A 21869-nucleotide genomic window follows, 5' to 3' on the forward strand; every position below is an offset into this window, starting at 1 on the left:
GCTTATGGTAGCCAAAAGCAACACTGCATTTGACTGCAGTCAAACTGGGTGGTGACCGGTCAACCGACTGGTGATGTGCCTGCCCTTAATGTTTCCAGGGTCCTGCTCTGCTCACACTGAGACGTGGGTAAAAGCAGAGTGGCCGTAACACACTCTGCGGTGGGTTCCTTGGGAAGTCTAGTGCCTGCACAGCACAGTTCCCAGAGGTTTCTTAAAAACAAAATAAAAGCCTACCAGCTACCTAAAATAAATTCTTTGTTCTATGGTGCATATGGTGGAGGCTTTTCTCCAGGCAAGAAGTAAGTCGGTGTATAGAGGGCTGGAGCATTGGGAGGAAGACCATAGCTGGAGCTGGACTGAGATGGAGGCTGAGTTTCTTCTGATAAAGAAATGTCAGTAGATGATGTTCCTGGAAAATTGCTGGCAGGCTGTATACAGACAAAGAAAAATATCTTCTTCAGTAAAGGCTTACAACCCCATTTGCAGCTCTGCGTTGTTTGCCATGTAAGTGTTATATAATAAGCCCCATGATTAAATGTCTCATGCATTGCAGCACAACACTCACTTCGGTTCTAAAGCACCTGCTTAAGTACAGCAATGATGGTGTCTAGTGAAACACAACAGATTCCATCTGTAACTCAAGTCATTTTTAATAGACATTGCACATACAGCTAGGCAACAGAGCAGAACAGGAATTTCTGGAGGAAAAGATGCTCTGGCTTCCTGGGAGAGGCACTGCACCTGCCTGCCTGATTAGGTTACGTGTAGCTGCTGTCTCCAGGCATCACTGTGAAATTTAAATTATCTCAGATGTAATTAATCTCAGTTATAATACTTGCATAAATGCAAGGTCTTATTCCTGTGCCAAATGCAGACTGCTCTTAAGAGAAAACTTTACAGGTAGGCATGTGTCTCCCTGTAGGTCTTTCACTTTGGCTGTCTCAGCTATAATGGGGCTTTGGCTGAAAGAGACACAAAAAATAGAGCTTAGGAAGCAGCCCATGTCCAGGAACAAGCAGAGTTTGTTAAAAGAATGCATGTAGGGACTAATGTTCTGGATAAAATCCTACCACTACTTTAAACCAAGTTTTGCCATTGATTTCAAGAGGGTCAGGATTTCATTCCTCCCCTCATATGCCAACACATGCCGGTCCATGGGCTTCATCAGAAGAGCTGTGCTCAGCTCCCCTTAGGCTCAGGCCTGAAGTGCTGGGAATTTAAAAAACAAAACAAAACCACACACCCCAAAAATAGTAATCATGGATCTTTTTCAAGGGAAATGAACAATCTAGGCAATAAACTGCTCCCTGCTGCTAAAAAATACTAATAGTCACCATATAGAAGGCCAGTACCAGGGCTGGCACTTGGACAACAGCATCTCAGAGCTGCCCACAGCTGGCAGACTCTATGTCACAGTGCCTGGCTTCTCCGTGGCGCTCCAGGTCAGCAGGGGCTGCTGCCCTGGGTCAAACTGCCATGGCAAGGAGAATATTGTCCTGCATTTGTACCACAGGGAAACTTAGTGAGTGAGAATGAGGATGCCCTGACAGTAAGGTTGCTTACACCCAGGAGGCAGTGCAGGTACACTGACAGACCTGATAGCTAGATCAGCTCCAAATGTAGTTGTTGGGGTTTTGGGTGGGTTTTTTTTCAGTTTATTTTGGAGTTGTTGCTTTCCTCCCCCCTCAAACTGCAGCAACTGTTTCCATCTCTCTGCCTGGAATTGCTTCTGTAATGAGTTCTCCTCTGGCAGGAATGACTGGCACAACCCTTACTGCTGTCAACACCACCAGCCCCTGCATAGCTAATCACTCACCTGACCAGCTGGCAGCCCTGTTACCAAGACTAGTTGTGACTGAACCGTACCAGTAAGAGATGAATGATTTTGTTAGCACATGCCACAGTAAACAAAAGAAATGCTGGTTACGCTCTTGTCAAAATGCATTCCTGTTATCACCCTTTCTTTTTTGCATTTGGCTGATTTCTGCTTGTGGACAAGGAAGCATGAGGTGAATTGAGGAGCGTTTACCACCAGCTCAGGTTGTGGAGGTTTTTTTAAAGACTTTGTTTGCCCCTCCAGCAAGCAGTTATTCAGTGAGCTACTGGATTCAGCACATGACCAGGAATGAATCTGCTCAATGGTGGGAGCCACAGGGGAACTCAGGTTCATAGCCTTTGAGCTATTGGAGCTTCGGTCCACACAAATGTGGGCAGCGCTCAGGCTCCTAAGTGTGTAGCATGCCAGACTAACTCAAGGTGGGATATGTTCCCAGGAGGAGGAACAATGGCTGTGGATTTCCTCTGGTTGAGGTGAGGGTTCAAACTAGAGGTATCGGTAATTGATTGCTAACTGCTTTACTCATTAACTTGCATCGAGTTACTTTTTTTCCCTAACTCTTAGCTGAAGAAGGTCTTGCTCCTTTTGTTGTTCTGAAGCACCATGTGTGTGGCCTTGCCCCAACTGTGGGCAAGTGCAGGGCAATGTGAAACACAGGGGCTTAGGAAAAGCGTTTAGCCAAAGCTTTGGCGAGTCAAGGGGAATGCTAAGCAGAGAGGTGCATCTCAGGGCCCTCATGTGGATCTTGGTCTACATGGAAGTGAAAACGTTACACCTTTTGAGATGCCCAAGGACACCTGCCAGCAGCTCCAGAAATATGTGCAAGTCCCGTGTAGACCTTGGCCCAAATCAGCCAGCCCTGTATCTACATCTTGTGAACATCAGGCTGTCTCAGATGCCATATGTTTAGGCAACTGCACCCCTAAGATACAGGGTTCAGTCTCAGATTTTGATGCCTCAGTTGAAGGCTCAAGAACATAGATATCTAAGCACAGAGCATAATGACATGTAGTAACTGAATCCCACCCCTAGTCAGTGGCAAGGCCTTTGGGGTGCATTTGTAGCTCTCTCATTGTACATCTTTAGCTTGAGACAATCCACATGTGGCTGTCTGTGGAGTCAGCTCAGGCAGAGCCTCCTACACTGTGGACAGCTAGAACTCAATTCCGCTGCTCGCATGTAAGTGTCCAGCCTTTTTGGGATGCCATGGGATAGCCCAGACAACCACAGAGATGTGACACAGGGACTACAGGACCTAGACCCTCCTGGAGGGGCAGCAAGCGCCAGGAGGCTACCTGATCTCATTATCAGGCAGCACTAGATCCCTACATGCCAACAGCCCCTGCTTCTAGCCAGATGAATCCCAGCCCGAGGGCCTGTAGTTGCCTTGAGGACCACGACCTGAATCCAGCTGCTGTGCACTGTTTGAAGCACTTAGATGGGTCATGAAGACTTACCTACCTCCAGCCCCATAGATTCAGCCCACAGCTCTCAAGAAATGGTAGTGGATGAGGGTTAAGCTTCTGGCTGTTTCTAATCAATCAGGCCTGCTTCTAACATTCACTCTTGTGTAGCTTTGAGTAAGTTTATCATATACCGATGCAGAAATAAATTCTCTCCAAACTACAACATAATGAGCTCATACATGCACGAAAGTGGCTTGCTTTTTTTTTTTTTTCCCACCCCAGGAAAAGGATTGAGCACTTTCCCTTTCAGAGCCTAGTGCTTCTCATTAACCTCTCCTGGCTTGAGGCCGGCTGGTGGTGTCTGCCTCTGAATGCTACGAAGGATAGAGAAGGCAAATGAACACACTCCTTAGAAAAAGTAGAAATCTAGGAAAAGAACTGTGTTTATTTTGGAATGCAGTTAAGAATTCGGGGTGAATATGATGTGTTTCTGTTTCTCAGGTAACACAGGACTGAACAATTAAAATTGATCCTCATGACTACTTACATGCCTCTTTTCAGCTTTCTTTCATCTGTTTTTATCCCCTTCTCTCTCTACTCTTGGCTACGTGCTAACTGAACTCTGCAGAACAGCACAGCTTTTCAGCTAAAAGCAAACAAAAAAAGATCTCCAAATATGCCCTTTTTTTTCCTCTCATCCCGTGGTCTCCAAAAGTGCCTGGCCCCATTTATGTTAATAAATAAGACATGCCAAGGACTGTTCTCTGGCCGTGAAGCCAACTGGCACAGCACACATCGCATGGCTACAGCTGAACTCCTAACCACCAACCAGTATGACTGTATGCACACTACCTACTGGGAATGGTTCATTGCCATTGCCATCTCCTGACCTCTTCCTGGGCGCTATTGGGAGACTGTTAGGTGGTCTGGGCCAAACCCGTACCAGGAGCATGTAACAATTCGCTGGTCTGGATGATGATCATGTCCCATTACTTGTGCCCAGTAGCTTATTGGTCCTGAACAGATGTAGCCCAGGAGGCTGTGGGGAGCTGGGCCGCAGCTAGCTCATGCTAAACATGCAGTGTTTTCAATTAAGTATTGCAAAACTTGTGGTACCCACTGGTCTAGCACTACACAGCTGAAGAATAACAAGCCTGAACAACTGAACAAGACTGAACAAAACAGTCTTGCTAAGGTTTAAAAAAAAAATCTAAAAACTCCTATGATTGCTCCAGGGTCTCATTACATTCGATTATTTACCAGCTCACCCTACGTTCTTCACCTCACTCTGGGGAAAAAAAAAATCCCCAAACACCATCCTCAGCACCACTCCCTGCATTTTCCAGGCTGGCTCTGGGCTGGATGCAGCAAAGGCTTGGAGCATGACTTGCACCTCATCCTTCTGAAGGAGGCGAAGCAGTGTTGGCTCAGCTCTTGTTGTATTCCCTTCCACAAGGGAAGAAAGCTGCACCTCTGGCAGCTTTCCCTCCTGCCTTCAGGACAGCTGCCTCTGGTCCGTGAGGCTCACCAGCCTCCACTAACTGCCACAGCAGCTCTGTACCTGTCTCCCAGTGGTGGGCCATAGCAGATGCTTATTCAAAGACTAAAAGAAAAAGGGCTCCATCTTCTGATGAGCCCTCGTTAGTTCTTGTGGCAGGCAGCCATCTGGGGACTTGCTGGGCTGCGAGTGACACCTGAATCCCTGTGATTAATAGTAGCTGATGGACTAATCCTGTAATCCCTCATTTACACTCTTCCACAACATCCTGTGGTGTTTGAATCTTCACTGGTGTGTAAAAACACTTCCTATTTCTGGCTTATCTTGCCACCTGATAGATTTACTGGGGCGACCAAAACTTTATGTGATGAGAAGCTATCACTAATATCCAGCCACAATGCTTTCTTTATCACTTGATTTCACAGACCTCTCATTTCCTCCCCTTTCTTGTCTCCTTTCCATCTGATGAGTCCTAATCTACTTATCTCCATATTAAGAGTATTTGGGCTAAGGTGCGTAAATTCTTCTGCCAAATCCTGTGTGTATCAGATGCTTCCTTTGGCTTCCCCTCATGCCTCTGCTGCTGCTTTATCCTGCCCAACACGGGGGCTGTGTTCACCTTCATGACTACCTTAGGGCAGCTCTAATCCCACATTGGGATTTCTGGTCAACCAACAGAGTCCAAAGGATGACCAGAGAAAGCCTGAGATCTGAGAACAGACCTGAGAACTAGCCCTAGACTAAGTCATCCCAGAGACGAGTCTGAGTTGGTATCCAACTTCCTTGCCACTTTTTGAACCCCCAGGAGCCAAGATCTATCACTGCAGAGCTTGTACTGAGGAGCAGCTTGTGCTTTTCTGATGGAGTAAGAACGGTGCTGTTTTGTACTGTACCTGAAGAGGCAACGGGTAGGATGGATATGTAGAAATAGTTGCTGCAGAAGGACAGAACCCAGCGTACGTCAGGATCTGCTGGGCAGGATTGTACAGGATCTGAGGAGGAGATGCAGCACTGAAAGCAATTTGGGACAGAGGTACCTGTTGAGCACAAAAGACAACAATATGTCAGCACAGCGCAGAAGGGGCTGGAGCAGGAACTGGTCCAAACACATGCAACTAGACAATTTAACAACTTTCAATTTTCCAACACAATACCAGTACTACAGAAACACAAGGAGCAGACAGAATGAGAGGAGGGTGTAACTGGAGTGAATTTTCTGGCCAGAATTACACAGTTATTTTAATCTTCTTTCCTTGGAAGAAGACTGCTGGTGCTTGCCTAGCACCAGTTACAGAAGCACGGGCAGGACTCCAGACCCGAGACACCCTGAAGAGCACAGCACGCAGCTTTGACCACCTCTTCTTATCTGCTCCAGCACCAAACACCCAGTCCTTCACAATTTGCTGCAGCCTCTTTCCAATAGCAACTACCTGATGCCCTCATGTCTTTTCTCTATATTTTCCTACAGAGATCTACAAAGATCTCCTTTTCCAGACCACTTGCTCATCTTTCACAGCTCCCTCTCACTTGTGAAATGGAGTTTGCTGCTGGCTGTCCAATACCACCCGCCATGTGCACATCTCATCCCTACTGCATAAAATCCTTTATCATATCCTGTGGCTTTATTGTTATGTCCCTTAATTGCAACGTGAGATGAAGTTTGCAGGAAGAAGTAATAGCTCATATTAAACTAGCTGATACAACTAAGGGAGAAAAAAAAAGAAAAAAAAAAGCAGTAAAAGCTCAATGTGAAAGGGAGCTTGTGTTAAACTCTAAACCCCTGTGCTATATAACCATTTGTGAAGGACAATAGAGCTCTGTGAAAGATTTTCATGTCCCTCTGCTTGGCAAAGTGACACAAATCTAGTAGTTTCTTTTCTCTCCTTTGTTTTTATTAGCAGATTCCACTACATGAGAGCATGGAATTTTCTTTTTACTGAAATAATAAAATACAGTGGTTGCCAGACAAATGCTGAAAGCAGCAGCCAGGATTTTTTTTTTCTTTTTTTTTTTGGCATTTCCTTTCAGATATATCAGTGAGAGACATAAACCACTGCATCCTCTGGAGATAGTGCAAGATCTCAGTGTGATTGAGAAAGATCTTGGTATATTAATTGTGTTTGTCTATGGAAAACATCGTCTCGGTCACTGATGTACCACATGAGGTTAGATGACAATCTAGGCTGTAGCTCTCTGGAAGAACTCGGCACTTCGGGAGGTGGCGCGGGGAAAGGCTGGGCCCAAAACCAGAGAGCCTGTTTCATGGAAAAAGGCAAGTGTTTCATCTTCAAGGCACTCTCCTCCAAACACCTCCTTTCTCCCCGCCCTGCTGGGTGGATGTGGTGGGAAGAAATGGAGCAATGCTGCCTTTCGGACAGGAGCAGTGAGAAGCAGCTCTGGAGCCTGCCTCAGTCCCGGAGGTCTTGCCCTTCCTCGCAGGAGGGCGGCCCTGGCGCAGTCAGGTCCCTCTGCCTATGGGTGGAAATGTGGCAAGAAACACTGATTTTGCCCAACACGAAACACAGATGCCTGTTTTGCATCAGTCACCAGCTTTCTGGTGTGGGTCCCTTTGGGTGCTGCTGTCCTTCTCCCTGGCACCTCTCTCAGTTCTTTTACGTTCTCTCCACCTGCAGCAGCAACGCTCTCCAATTGCTGAGGATGAACATCACAACAGTCCTAGAAGACAGGTTTGGGGAGTCACCCACCTCAAATCCACTGATCAAAGCACCTTATTATCAGGCTATCTGGTCTCAGCCTGGAGCCATCAACGATTTGCAGGTATTGAAGCTGGTTAGATGCTTTTATCAAACATTCCAGCGATGGCACCATGTTCAATTAGTCACATAAAATACAAGGGCAGGTAGAGACATTTTAAACTGAAACACCACCCAAGGCAAAGAGATAAGGAGCTGTGAACTGGCCAGGGAGCGTTGCCGGGGTCATGCAGGCACCTGGGGTCAGGGAGGGTGAGGAAACCAGGTGGTGGCTGCCGCTCACTGCGCGCGGCTGCACGCTGGGCTGCGCGGCTGCAGAGCGGGGCTGGGCAGCTCACCGATCTGCCGCATACCTGCCAACGCGTTTATTCCTGAGCCACGACTACTTTTAATGTCAGACTGCACCTGTAGTTGCAGGAGTGCTAAGACATGAACACGTGGCAAGTAGCTCAGTAATTAGGGGTTCATTTTTGGTTTCTTTGCGAAGAGGAGGGGGGGATAAGGGAATGATATTTAATCTGTTCAGATTCCCTTGAGGACTCCAAGAAGGAGACTAACTTTTCAGTTAGTAAAGTAAAAAAAGCCAGCAACCTCTCCCCCAGGACCAAGGGTAGTTCTGATTGATGCAACCCTAAACTCAGGGCAGGCAGATTCCTTGGCAAGGTGCGTCAGGAAAACATCTACAAGTCATCAGATGAATACTGGGACAGGGAAGGGAGTTTCTAGATTAACTCCTAGTGCCAGCAAGTAAAGTTTTCCCTGTATTTCTTTACCTCTTGTCTTCTGTAAGAAATAGTACAAGTTTTTTACCATGTTGGACATTCCAAGTAGATACTATTCCAATAGATACTTCTATTTACATTATATCTTAACCTGCTTTTTGCTAAAGGTGACTTGGAGGTAACTGCCTAGCCGGTGTCCTATATCCAAGCACATGGTAGATCTGAAAAGGGGGATATCATCGTAACCACTGCAGCTCCTCCAGCAGCTCCCAGAGGACAGCCCCACGGGTGACACAGGGGCCACTGAGAGCTGACACCTTGGGGGTCAGGAGAGGATGAAACTTTTCCCACTGAGCCAGCACGGCCTTCTCGAAGGCAGCAAAAACACGGGGAGCGTGCCAGGGTCTGCAGAGAATTTGTCACAAGAAAGAAAACCCGCAACAACCAAAACACCACTTCTTTTTTTTTTTTTTTTCTGTCCAGGAAACGTGATGGGTTTAGAGGCAACAGCACTGTTTTGCAAACTCTCCCCTTTGTAACATGTTTTGGCTGCCAGAGTTCCCCAGAGACAAACATGCTGGTTTTTGTTTGACTAGTCAGCCTGGCCCTGTGTTTTCTGGAAGTCAACCTCGGAGCAATGCCTTGAGGCGTTTCAGTGGGCTTTGCAGCTCTCCCTGCAAAATGCCAGTGAGCATTTCTGTGGGAAAGTGACATCCTGAAAGAAAGTTGTTCTCCCACACATTTTGGTGGTTCCTTCTTATTTCAGTCCCGTTCCCCTTTCTCTCTCTTTTCTGCTTGAGGTTTTCTTGGCCCCCATCTTTCCCCAAGAGCTACTCCTTTCGTAAGGAAAGCAAGCAGCAGATGAGCACACCAGCTCTGGTGCGTCACTCCGAAGGCCCCTGACAAAGCACAGGCAGAAGCAAGGAGCGGCCATTGCATTTTGGAGCACTGCTTTAGCAACGCTTCCACGAGCATCGCATGGCTCCTGTGCTGAGGTAACTGACACAACTCATCCTTCCCTTAAGCTAGCGAGTTGTTGTTTTTTTTTTTCCATTCTCACTGCAGAGGAGGCATTAAACAGCATATTCTGATCAGGATTTCAGCTGGAGCCCTGACAGACTCGCTCCAGCTGAGCCCAGGGGGAAGCTGCACGTTCACTGCTGCTGCCATTTCCTTGCACGGCGTTATGCTGCTCAGTCAGAGGACCCAGACCTTGACCCAGGCTCTGCCTCCCAGCAAGAGAACGTGCCAGGTCATGGAGACTCCAGTTCTCTCAAGAATGTCTCCTCGGCTTGGTGTTCCCTGTGAGCAGTGCAGCGATGGCCTGGGTCGACCCAGCACAGAGATGTGCCTGGGTCGGAGCTTGCCTTACTACAAAGCATCACCCCAAATCCCAGTTTGGGGGAGACAGATTAGGTGGAATCAAGCTGGCTCTCTCCACCCTTCCCCATCGTAGGGGAGCACTAGCAACTCCCACAGCTGCCCTTGGTGGAGGCACTCACACCCGTCTACCACGCAGGGGAAAATACTTAGCCGCGCTGGAAAGCTGCAGTGCTCTACCAAGGACTTACTGTAGATGATGCCCACCTTTCTCTCCTCATTTAGCTGCTCCCCTCATTTCCCACTGCAGTTGTTTCTGCTCCCCTCTTCCATTGCTCCTCTCACAGGGAGAGATGAATTAAGCTGGGAAAGGTGCTTCCACTCCCTTCCGTCAGGCAGCCACAACTCTTTACTGTCTGGCTGCAATTTGTTATCAACTCCTTGCAAGTGTCCCCTCACACAAAGGACAGCTCAGCTGCACATTTCTTACATGAGAAGGCTCAGTATGCTTGTTTGCCTTAAGCTAGAGAGAGGAATATTTCCAGCAAACATTTTACAACTCTTAACAAAGGTGAGTTTCAAATAATTCACATGGCACTGCTCTGGCACATGGTTTTAAGCACCCAACACATGTCGCACCTGGACATGCTTGCTAAGGGACGCTGGGTGGCCAGAGCAGGTCCTGGATGGCCTCCAGTCTGACTGGGTCCTTAGCTCACCACTCTGAGGAGCCCCTTTCCTCTAGTCTGCACCACTGCTATACATCTCACTCTTCACTCTTGCTTTCTCTTCCCTGCTCCATCTCACTCTTCTTTCCTTTCACCTGTCTTTCTATTTAGTTTTCTCCTCCATCCCCATGCTACTGCCTGTTTAGTTTGGAAGTAATTTGGGCAGGGGCCACCTACTCTTCTGAGTGCCTAGTAAAGTGGGAGCCACTTGGTTGGTCTTTAGGCACTGCTGTAGCAAACATGACCACTGACAGTGATAATCTCAGGTACAAGGATTAACCCTTTTAACGTGTCAGAAAACCTAGGCAGATGAGGTGCTGTATTACAGAATCCCTCCTACCACACAGCCTGTTCTGAATGCAATGGAGCACGTCAGTACAACGTGGTTGTGTGGCACAGGGAGCACTTAGAAGAGGTTAATGTGACCTGAATACAACTGGTTAAATAAAAACTTGACTGGTATTCAGAGTTAATCCCCATTCTTGGGAAAAGAACTACTTAGGGTTAAATAGTCACACCTAGGACTCGAGTTTTACACATTAGCTACAAACTAGCATCCTTGAACTCTATGCTGGCCCACATGATCAGTGCTGAATTAGAAGAAAAAAAAGATGCCGCCAAGTGAATCACCAGCATCTGTTCACACAGACGCCTAATTTTCCCTCCCATTCATGTATTGACCAGGCTTGACCTACTTAGCTGTGAGCAGCTGGTAGTAGCTTAGCCTAAAGTTGTGACTCCAGACTCCCAGATCACACAGGAAACATATTCGAAGTGCCTCCTTCGTACACTTATGCTTCCTTGGTTTTAACTCACTTGATAATGTCAACAAGCACAGAAGTCCTCACAGAAGGCAAAAGACTGTGAGCCTTACCATGTCTTTAAATGCCCCAAGAATGGCTGCCGTAATAATTCCCAGAAACAACCCGATGATGTTGAGGACCGTGGAGGACCACAGCAGCCTATACAGGTGAACCACGTCCTGACAGCTGCTCACACCAAGAAATTCATAGTAGCTGGCGGACTGCTCTGCACTGAAAGGGAATGCAGACAATGTCACTGCTGTAGGAATGGTTTTGAACATAATACACCAGAGGATCTGAATCCCTCCTGCTTACTTTCCTCTTTGGCAAAATATTTCATCCATGCTCCCACCAAACACTGCTCAGATGAATGGGGAAAAGCTCTACTGCAGACAAAAATTGGCCCTGCTCATGCCAGCATTAAACACGTAGTCCAACTAATACCAACCCAAGTTTGGCTGATTGGTGGCGTGCACCAGCAGGGACTTTTTTTTTGCTGAGGGTCTCTGAACACGGGCATAGTCCTGACATACGGATGGTGCCCTTGCCATTTAGCTACCAGTTAAAGCATGCTTAGCACTGCTTTTTTTCCCAGCTCACCTAGAAATCTGCTGGCATCTCTGACACTGGGGAAGGCGAGTTGCTTAGGCATTAATTCAACCACAGGAAGGGAGATTTTGCCAGCTGGCTACATTGGTTTATGGTGTCTGCGGTTCCAAATTAATAGATGCAACACAGTACAGTATACAGTACATACTGCCTTTACACTATGGATTGTACTATCCAGAAATGTTTGTTTATACTTCTACACTGCACTGGTTATTGTATATCAGGTACGCTGTGAAGACAATCCTCATCGTCTTGCTGAAAGTCAGAAATATCCTACTGCATAATTTGAAACCACAGTTTCCTGCAGTTCTTTCCAGTACCTGCCTTAAGGCTAGCCCAATAACGAGGTCCTAGAGCAGCTATTCGAGTTGGAAGGATTTTATAAATGCCAAGTCTGGTTTTGCACTGTTAGGAAGTTGCCATCAGCTTATGGTGGAAACCAGAAGTGAGCACTTTGTGCTCATTCTCCTGTTCCTTCATCCCCAGCGCATGGGGCAGCAGTGGAGATGGTTGTTAGGGAAAGCTCTGCAGAGGAAGGTAACAGCATGGAGAAATTCACATTTCTGGGAAAAACCAAGCCAAGCACAGTAATTTCTGGAAATGTCTGATCATTTGTTGTGGGGCACGGTTCTGGCACTGCAGATCTGCTACTGTTGAGTTCGCTCAGGCCCTAGTATATGAGCCCAGACATTGCTTAACTAAATAAACTTATAGCTTCAGCTGCCGTGAGGCTGAGGAAATTCAACTTGCGATCCTGTCCGTGTACCAGTCTGTTGCATAGCTGACACCAAGTCACTTCATGTCACTGTGTCTCCTCCTACTTCTCTCTAGCCATCCTTTGAACTGGAATTGCCAAGTCTGTAGAGCAGCAAGACTGCTTCTTTACTCTGGATTTGTCCATGCCAGTGCCATAAGATCTTGCTGTCCTCTGGATTGCTAACAATGGCAGAATACACGTTTAATTATATCATTGAATACTGTCATAGCAGTGATCAGTCCCAGATGTTTCAGACAAACCCAATGTCTTAGAAAAATGACGCTGAGGATCTCCATCTGGAAGGGGGAGTATTCCGGATCTCTCCTTGTTGTTACTTTATGCTTTAAGCAGCAGAGTTTCAGTCACTTTACTTGATAACTCTGAATGCTTTCACGCCTTTAAGAACCTTGCTCTTTTCTGTATTGGATTGAGCTGTTTGACTCAGTCTTAACGCGCAGCAGTTAGTTGTGTACCATGGAAGAAAGCATTCTTCTTGTAAACAGACTGCATGGCAACTATGATGTCCCCTCATTTGTCTATCATACAGAGGAACGAAAGTTGTGCTTGCTCTACTTTTCCCATGTCACTTGTCCTATATACCGCCATTGTGTCCAGATTTAACACTTCTTACACAAGCAGAAGACTCTTAACATTTACAGGGGATTTTAATCCATTCCACAGACCTGCACTCTCTTTGTGTCTCTTGTGTGCATAAGAAATATGTATGCATAGATGACTTCCCTCTAGTCACAAATTTCATTTTGTTTCTCTAGTTGAGTTAGGATCTGAGCAAGAGCTACTTTTTTATGCAGAAGCCTCATGCATTTGCCTCATTTTGCCAGCCTTGTTCCGCTACACCTAAAATGTTCATGTCTGGCAGCACGCTAGCCAAGGCTTATGGAGAATTGGGGTTATTCAGGGCTGCTGGCATGTGAAAAGGAGGGACAACCAAAACAAAACAGAAGACATAGGAAGGAGGAAATATGGAGGGAAAAAAAAGAAGAGTGACTGTGGGTGAACTGTAGAGGGTCGCAGAGGTTGCATGAAAGTGGATGGTAAGATGATCATGAGGTGTACAGAGCATAAGTCAGACAGAGGCTCCGCTCTGGGAAATTCTCCAGAGTTTCTTGGATGTGGCAAGACATGATGCTGCTTGCAGTTGAAATCTCTATGTGCCAGGTGGCTGGTCAGTTGTGCGAGTTTATTTCATCTGTCTTCCACATTATGAACCCTTGGACTTGGCTGTGATGCAGTTTTCCTAACCACCTCTTTTACTCCTGTTAAATCACTGCATGGCAACCCAATGCTAAACTTCAGTTGATCTCCGTAAGCATACCCAAACATTTCTTCTCTTATCTGCTGACATCTCATGTTTTGGTGATGATGAAGTCAAATGGACAGCTTCAAAAAATACTCTCAAGACCCTCTGTATCTATCCTATGGCAATTTCGCAAAATCCCATGCCTACAGAGGCTATTGCTAACAAAAGAGCTCTGCATATGCCTACAATGTGATCTCTGCACATGGACACCTATGTTCTTATTAATTTTGTTTCCCTCAGTTTAGTAGAAAAAAAAAAAGGATTAATTAAATGCAATGGGAAAATTGTGTTGCAAGATCAACAGTAAATCTTGACAGAGTTATGACTGACTGGCCGATTTTGATCACACAGCAAAGCACTTATGGACATATTTAAAGAAAAAGAAGCTGAAATAATGCCAACACTAATACGCAAGCTCTGACCTCTTGTCTGCTGGCATCAGGACTTCAGTTGCAGAGGAACTGGATTGCTGGGCATACAAACCCCTTGTGTTGCTTCTCCAGGCCTAAGGGCATTTAAGAGGAGGGACAAACAACCAAGGCTTTCTCAGAGGCCATTGACTGCACACAGGTACTTACTTCTCACAGTTGTACAGGTCACAGCAATAGCACGTGTTACTCTTTACTTTCAGCTGGCACTTGCTGTTTAAGGTATAACATGTCACCTGCCAGAAAAGAAGAGATTGACGTTTATTCTCAGTGTTTCAGTGCAATGCGTGAATCATCCTATGGACTCCAAAGCAGTAGCTACTGCAGTGTCAGGTTTTATTTGCTGTTGTGAGGAACGATTCTGAGATTCCAAAGTCCACAACAGGGCAGAAAGACACCCCTGAGCTCCCAGGAGTTTCATCAGCCCCTGAGTCTTAGGGCATTTGCACTACGGAGCCCAGAGCCCCCAGCACCAGCTTGCAGCCAGGGCTGCCAGAGTTTTCAAGCACTTTGCTGCACTGGCTCGTGCTATTTTGCTGAGACCCAGGGTCTGCAGCTGCAAGATGTGGATCCCTACAACTAAAATGCAGGGACAATGGGTCCTGAGAGATACACCACAGCAAGCCACTGAAGTGAGTAAGAATATCACTCCATTATGGTGGGGAAATAGGCAAGGAAGCCAATTTAGCTGAACAGCTTCAAATAAATGGGAGCTCTCTCTTTTCAGTAACACTCTCCTGAAGAAGGAAATAATTGGCAACAATAACAAGAAGAACAATCTCCAAACCAACAAACAAAACTGCTCAGAAAAGATCCGAGCGCTTCAGCAAATAAGCCTTACTACAGGCTCTTGAATAGAAATCTGAAAAGGTTTATTTGGGTGAGTAGGGATTGCACGAATGGACAGATGTTAGAACAATAAAGGCAGGCACATGTAAGCCACTCTCCATCCAGACAAGAAGGCATTTTAATGACTCCTTAAGTGTGGTAAGCATTAATCACTTCTATTTGGCACTACAGACCAACTGAAATATTTTATACATAAGGCTTTTCTTTAATCAGATTTTTAGCTTATTAAATTTGAAATCCTGGAGAATTGTCAGGTTTTAAAAGCTAGCAGGTCAGAAAATACATTCCTTCTATAGTTTTTACTTTGATAGAAAAAATATACTGTAACCACTGAGAAGTATTTTGTTTGCAAAATGCTAAGAAAATGTATTATTGAATGGAAAATTCCTCATAATGAGAAAGTAAAAAGACCATACTTAGGAATACATGCCTGCTTTTGGAAAGCTTCTGTCAGACAGTTCTGCTTAGCCATGAATGTGTTATCTGTGGGATAGTCTCCACAGGAGATGTTAAACCATGTTTCTCAGCTCCTGAGTTCTGGAGCTGTGCATTCTTTTTAGTGTGAAAATGGCCACTGTTGATGGGTCTGTACTCGTCACGTGTGTGTTTCCAGTGAAAAGGAAAGCCTTACACATACATACTCAGCACCAGAGAAAGTTCATCTTGCAGCTGGTCTCAGACTTGCCACACTTGTCCTAAGCAGGATTTGTCTGAGCAGTGGAAGTTGCAAGGGTGATAAAGCTAAAAGTTAAAAGGAAGTTTAAATAATGCCTTGGGATTGCTTTGCTGCCAAGGACAAGGCTGTACCTGTACTTAGTGTCTCATACAAATCAGCTCTTCCAACCCACAACAGAAGTTAGGTTATAAAAGGACGTAACCTCAGTCTAGGTTGCAATCCGGAAATGGAGCTCACATATCGATACAGACACATCCCACTTGTCACAAGAACCTCTCAACCTGAGACAAGACATTGTCCCAGCAACCTCGTGTCTGAACTTGCTGGAACTTCACATAAGGGCTTTGTTGGCCTGAAGTCACATCAGCTGCAGCTGTCCTCAGCCTAAACTGAAATTTACTGCAGAAGAGGAGCATGATACCATCAATGACTGTGTCAGCTTAATCAAGATGCAGCTCAGAAGTGACTGAAACATCACGCCTGGCTACTTCTCAAAGCAGTTTGAAAACCAATCCTGGAGCAGAGCGTGCCAATGGGTCTGTCACCACAGCCATTTTGTTGGGACACCCTAGTGCTTTTGCACTGAGTAGAACTTGAGACTTTGGTTTTGACCCCCTGTATGTGGTCAAAACGGCCTAGGACCTGCTTTGTTAAAACACCCTTTTCCATTACACATGCATGATTGGGATCAGGGGGCTTCGTAAGATGGAGTGGGGCAGCTAAAAAGGTGGTTCATTCTAATGCACAGCTTTGGGGATGCTTCTGATAGGAAATAAAAGTAGTTTTCCTCTCTCCCAGCATCAATAAGGCCAATTTGCTCCTTTTTACTGTAGAAGGCTAGAAGTACAAAAGAGGCAGATCGGCAAGATCTTAAACATGTTTTTAGTTGCTTCTAGCCTACAAAACATATTAAATCATTGGCCAAGGGAGTTGCTGTATTTGTCTGTTTTTATCACTGCATTTTTAAAAGATGCAAAGAGCAAGACACTCCTTTTTAGGAGAACAGTGAATAAACCAAAATAAACAAATTACTGTGTGGTGTGAGCAAGGGTGGTGGAAACAGGCCATCTGTAGGTACTCTGCATGTCAAGACCTATTATTTCATTTCAGTCACCAGATATTTAGCTTTTTCATGTTCTGGCTGTTGGTCCCTGTCTACCCCCTCAGCACCAATTGAAGAGATGTTCTTACCTCAAGGTAATTGCAAGAAAATCAAATTCTTTCTGCTTTGAGCAAAGAGAAGAACTGCAACAGGCAAACTACATGAGCTGGAGACCACTCACAGACTAGAGAGAGCAATCAAAAGGAAACTTGCACCAGGTAGACAACCTGCCTTCCTAGTTAGGTGTTCACCTGGCATGCAGAGCATGTCCCCTGCTCACCAGCTGGCTAACTTTGGAAAAGCAAAAGTCAAGCTCAAATGCCACGGATCATTAACTCTGAATTAGCACATGCTGACTCTAGATGAGTGGACAGCCAGACAAGAATGTTATTACAAACTAACTATGCTTTTAAAAGATATGGGAGTTTTGCCAGAATAGAGCAAGGAACTCTGGGTGGCCCAACTTTAGACATTCCCAGAATCTGCAGAGCTGAGGAAACCTTTCTGGCCGGAAGCCCCAGACTGGAGTCACCTGCAGGGAGTTGTGGTAAGCGTGACACCAGCTACACGCTTATTACCTGCAATAATCAAAAGCATTTCTTGGGCCAAGTCTGTGTCTGAGTGTGCACACACACTTTAGAAGAGGATGGAGTAAAACTTACAGGAAATCGGGTATTGTCACAAATCATAAGTTTGTCTGGGTAAGTCTTTAGGCAAGGAGGTAAATTAAATATTTTTGTCATATATTTTCTGGAAACGACGACAGGGTGCCCTAGCAGCAAGATTTAAGGAATATTAGCTGCTTAACCTGGTAATATACTTTGCTAAGTTGTCTGGAATTATTAGTAGTAACATTCCCCATACACTTTTTCTTAGCCATGGGAGGAATGGTGATGAAGGACATCTGGTTTCTTGTAAGTTATACCACTGTTTAGCTGTTCTTAATCCCGCTCTGCTTGATTTTCTTTTCACTTCCACCAATTTACCACAATAATAAAATGAAAAATAGGAAGGAAAAAACCTAAATTTGGACTTCTAAGGAGGCTAGCCATTTGTGTATAGGCACTTTTCCGACCATGTTAATGTTATTGAGATAATAAAAAAGCTGCATTCAAACCACTGACATTCTTGGCCTGTGCTGGAAAAACACAGAGAAGATTTGAACTCTTCTGGACAATGCAAATGGATTCATTTAGATATTTCCTATTCTACTTGAAGCCTACAAAAACCTCCTTAGAGATAGATGCCAGTGTGACAAATACATCCCAGACAGCTATTATACAGTATAGATGGACTAGGAATCATTCCAGTCCCAGAGTAATGTACTGGATAGAAGCACTGGTGATGACTCAAAACCTCACTGGTTGTAATGATTTGCAATCATCAGGGGCTTGGACAGGCAGGGAGTCACTTGTGTGAGAAAAAACAGTAGGGTTTCTATCAACTCATGACCTACATGCACAGACATACTCTCAAACACCTGCCTCCCTCCTCCCCAGCCCCTCAAAGCACAGCAGAAACGAACATATGATGAGGTGAGTTTGTTTACCTCTGTTTGGTAGGCATCATATAGGAATCCTATTCCACTCGAATAAAACTGGCACCTTTTGTTATACAAAGGTCTGGGTTCCTGTAAAGAGAAAAACAACCAAAAAAGTACTCAGTCTGGAGGAAGTGTGAAGGCACCATGTCCCATGTCCCCATGGCAGATGCTTACAGCTCTATGGAGCTGAAGCCAATGCAGACGCGTGGGTAAGCGGCTCACACACCCCCATGTTGGCTTTCTTTCCAGAATGGCTCTCCTCAGGGTTACATTTTCCTTCCTCACTCTGCCACTAAGATGTGTGAATATCATTTGTTTTTCTCTGTACCAGTCAATTCTTTCTTCTTTTAAGAAGACATCACCTCTGGCATTTAACCATTTCCTTCCCTGATGTCAAATAGTACTGCCCTATGAGAACGGTCCAGTCACTCTTTCTCCTGGTACAGTTTCCTACCTAGCACAAAGAATTACTTTGCTATTTGTCTTCAAGATACGGAACTATCTTTTTATAGGATTTCAACAATGTCCACAGTGAAAATAATTTAAAATAGATGATACTTTAAGCATTCCACTTACTACACACACTTCAAACCCCAAAAGCAAAACAAAGAATAATGAAGAAATGAAGGCATAAAGGGGAAGTAATTTGAACCAAGTTTGTTTTCATCTTAATTTGCTATGCTTATTGCAAAAGATGCATTCACTGCTCATATTTCATATTTTGCTTGTAACAGTTCCAACAAGTCGATATAAAGGAAAAACACAATGAAATATCCTTGGCCAGATGGAAGATGTGTTTCTGAACTTGGCAAATGGCCACTTGAAGGCTAGAGGGTGCACACCTCAGCCACTTTCAGGACTAGACCATATTTGCCTAGGGAGGATTTGACAACTGAAGAGTTCTCTGTGATCAGATGTCTATCCCAAATCAAAGTGTGGAAATTACTTATGTCGGCAAAAAAAATCTTTGTCAACTTTCTGTCACTGATCTAGTCCTAGGTCATGATCTGTGCCCTAAAAAGCACTCAGGTGTGTCAGTCAGACCACTTCCAAGAGAAAAGATGGAAAACTATTATGTGCCATCCCCTCTTTCCATGCCAACTTACAAGCAAAAGACTACTTAAGTTGTTAGTAGAAATTTGTGCTGATTAACTTTCGCTGCATTTTAAAGCTTTATGACCCATCCAGGAATAATCCAGACATTGCAGAAAGAACTGTACTACTTAAAATCACTTCTGAGTATTTTATGCTTGTTGGATAATGAAGTGTGAACTGTGTGAATCTGCTGATCCAAAATACATACTCAGTAAAAACGCAGAGCTAGGCAGGAATGCAGACAGGTCAATGAATAAAGCTCATCCATCAGCTTATTTGCCTTTCTGATTACTCTGGCAAACCCAAGAAAGTCTGGACACCAACTCCTAAGGGTTAGGGAAAGGTTAGCCTCCTGCATCCAAAAATATTTATTTATATCACACAAGTGTAAGAAAAAATGCTTCAGTAACTCTTTTTGTCTAGAGGAAAAGGAAATACCACACAAACAGCATGCTGTGTCTTGAACTAGGACAACATTCTTCCACAGGCCTGGGAAAGCATTAGCCTTTAGCCATGACTTCCAGGGACAGATGCGGTTGGGAGAACTAACAGGATTGTAGTTTCTCTGCTAGCACAGCAAGCATAGGATCAGCCAAAGACTGTGCTGCCCTTCTTTCACAGAGTTATCACACGCCAACCCTGATTTCATCTATTGCATGAGAATGAAATGAGAGAGAAGGGGAACGAGCAGTAGAAATGGCTTTTCTACCATGAGGAGCAAATCCATGAAAACTGCTGTCCGTCATATACACAACGATAAAAAGTTTCAGTTTGATCCTGGAAGAGCCCCGAAGGGGGAGATAGTCAAAGACATGGAGCCAAAGTGGTGTTCTCAATCCTGCTGGTGAGGAGAAATGGCTTGAGGAGGGCTGGATGGATCCCCCAGGTCAACAACTGGCTGTACCTCTGGTGTCAGCAACAGGAATTTGGCTTTTATGACCATGACAGCATCTTTCACAATCAAAGACTTCTTGGAAGAGATGGGATCCATCTGACTAATCAAGTATTTTTGTCTACAGTGTAGTCAACTGGTGACAAGAGCTTTAAATTAGGAGCAATAGAGAAGGGAGATGAGGACCAACAGTCAACTGACGAAGTAGTGGACTGATGAGACAAGCGAAGTGAACAGGGTGATGTGGACAAGAGAAATCTCATAATCAACATAACAAGGCTAAATGAGACCCACTTCAAGCGTATGTGCATGAATAAGGAACCACCCATAGGACAGCACAAGGAAAGCTCTCATCCTGTTTCCAGGATGCTTAGCACTCTTTGAATTGTCTGTACACTAACACACAGCACGAAGAACAAACAGTTTGAGCTTTGTGTGCAGTCACAGGGAAATGATCTCACTGGGATCACAGAGACATGGTAAGATAGCTCACAGGACTGAAGAGCTGTCATGGATGGATATAGGCTTTTTAGGAAGGACATGTAGGACAGTGGAAAGGAGGAGTTGCTCTTTATGAGAGAAAGCACCCTGCTGAGGGACAGACGAGGAATCACAGAATCAGGAGCCAGCTGAGAGCTTATATGTCAGTATTAGAGGCCAGATCAAGATGGGCAACACTGTGGTAGGTGTCTGCTATAGACTGCCTGATCAAGAAAAAGTAGATAAGGCTTCTTCAGACAACCAGAAGAAGCCTCACACTCATAGGCCCTGGTGCTCCTGGAGTACTTTAAGTACTTTAACACTTCAAAGTAGTATGAGGACTTTACCCTAGTATCTGGGGAAGGCATAAAAGCCAAAGCGTAACTGGCATTCAATCCAGTGAGAGCTGTGAAGGTCAGTAAGAAGGGCTTCTACAGGTCTACTAGCAGCAAAAGAGCGATTAGGAAAAATATGGGCACACTACTGAACAAGGCAGGCGACTCGCTGACAAAAGACATGGTAAAAGCCAAAGTACTCAATGCCTTCTTTGCCTTGGTCTTCAATGGAGACCAGTGGGAAAATCTGGGGCAAGAAAGACTTACCCTTGCTGGAGGAGCATCAGATTAGGGAACATTTAAACAGACTGGAGATACACAAGTCCATAGCATCTGATGGGATGCACCCATGAATACTGAGGAGGCTCAATCATAGAATGGCATAGGCTGGAAGGGACCTCAGAGATCATCTAATCCAACCTTCCTGTCATGGGCAGGGACACCTCTCAACTAGATCAGGCTACTCAAGGCTCCGTCCAACCTCGCCTTGAACACCTCCAGGGAGGGGGCATCCACAACTTCTCTGGGTGATTTATTCCAAAGTCTTACCACCCTAATACTGAAGAATTTCTTCCTAAGATCTAATTTAAATCTGTCACGGACCGCTGGTATCTCATCTTCAGGAATCACAACCCAAAAGGCCATTGTGATTCCCCTCATATATCAGAAGGCTTTATCTCAGCTCTTAAGGGTCTCAATCCCAATGGACCCAATCAAAGGCTATCCAACAGAGAGCCTCAACTCACTGCTCTCT

The 21869-nt window shown here is 45.2% G+C and overlaps 1 protein-coding gene across 2 annotated transcripts in view; it reads right to left on the reverse strand.

The window, feature by feature from the left end:
• Positions 1-260: 260 nt before the first annotated feature.
• TMEM255B (transmembrane protein 255B) overlaps positions 261-21869 on the reverse strand; it is an 84057-nt gene continuing 62448 nt past the window's right edge. For both annotated transcript variants that reach the window (XM_086610741.1, XM_086610735.1), the window contains 5 exons: positions 18320-18400; positions 14294-14379; positions 11100-11259; positions 5635-5778; positions 261-428 (listed from right to left, as the gene is read on the reverse strand). In XM_086610741.1, coding sequence (XP_086466867.1) covers positions 261-428; positions 5635-5778; positions 11100-11259; positions 14294-14379; positions 18320-18400 — 639 coding nt within the window. The remainder of the gene's footprint in view (positions 429-5634; positions 5779-11099; positions 11260-14293; positions 14380-18319; positions 18401-21869) is intronic.

This window comes from Tauraco erythrolophus, chromosome 1 (assembly GCF_009769465.1).
Source record: "Tauraco erythrolophus isolate bTauEry1 chromosome 1, bTauEry1.pri, whole genome shotgun sequence".
NCBI lineage: Eukaryota > Metazoa > Chordata > Aves > Musophagiformes > Musophagidae > Tauraco > Tauraco erythrolophus.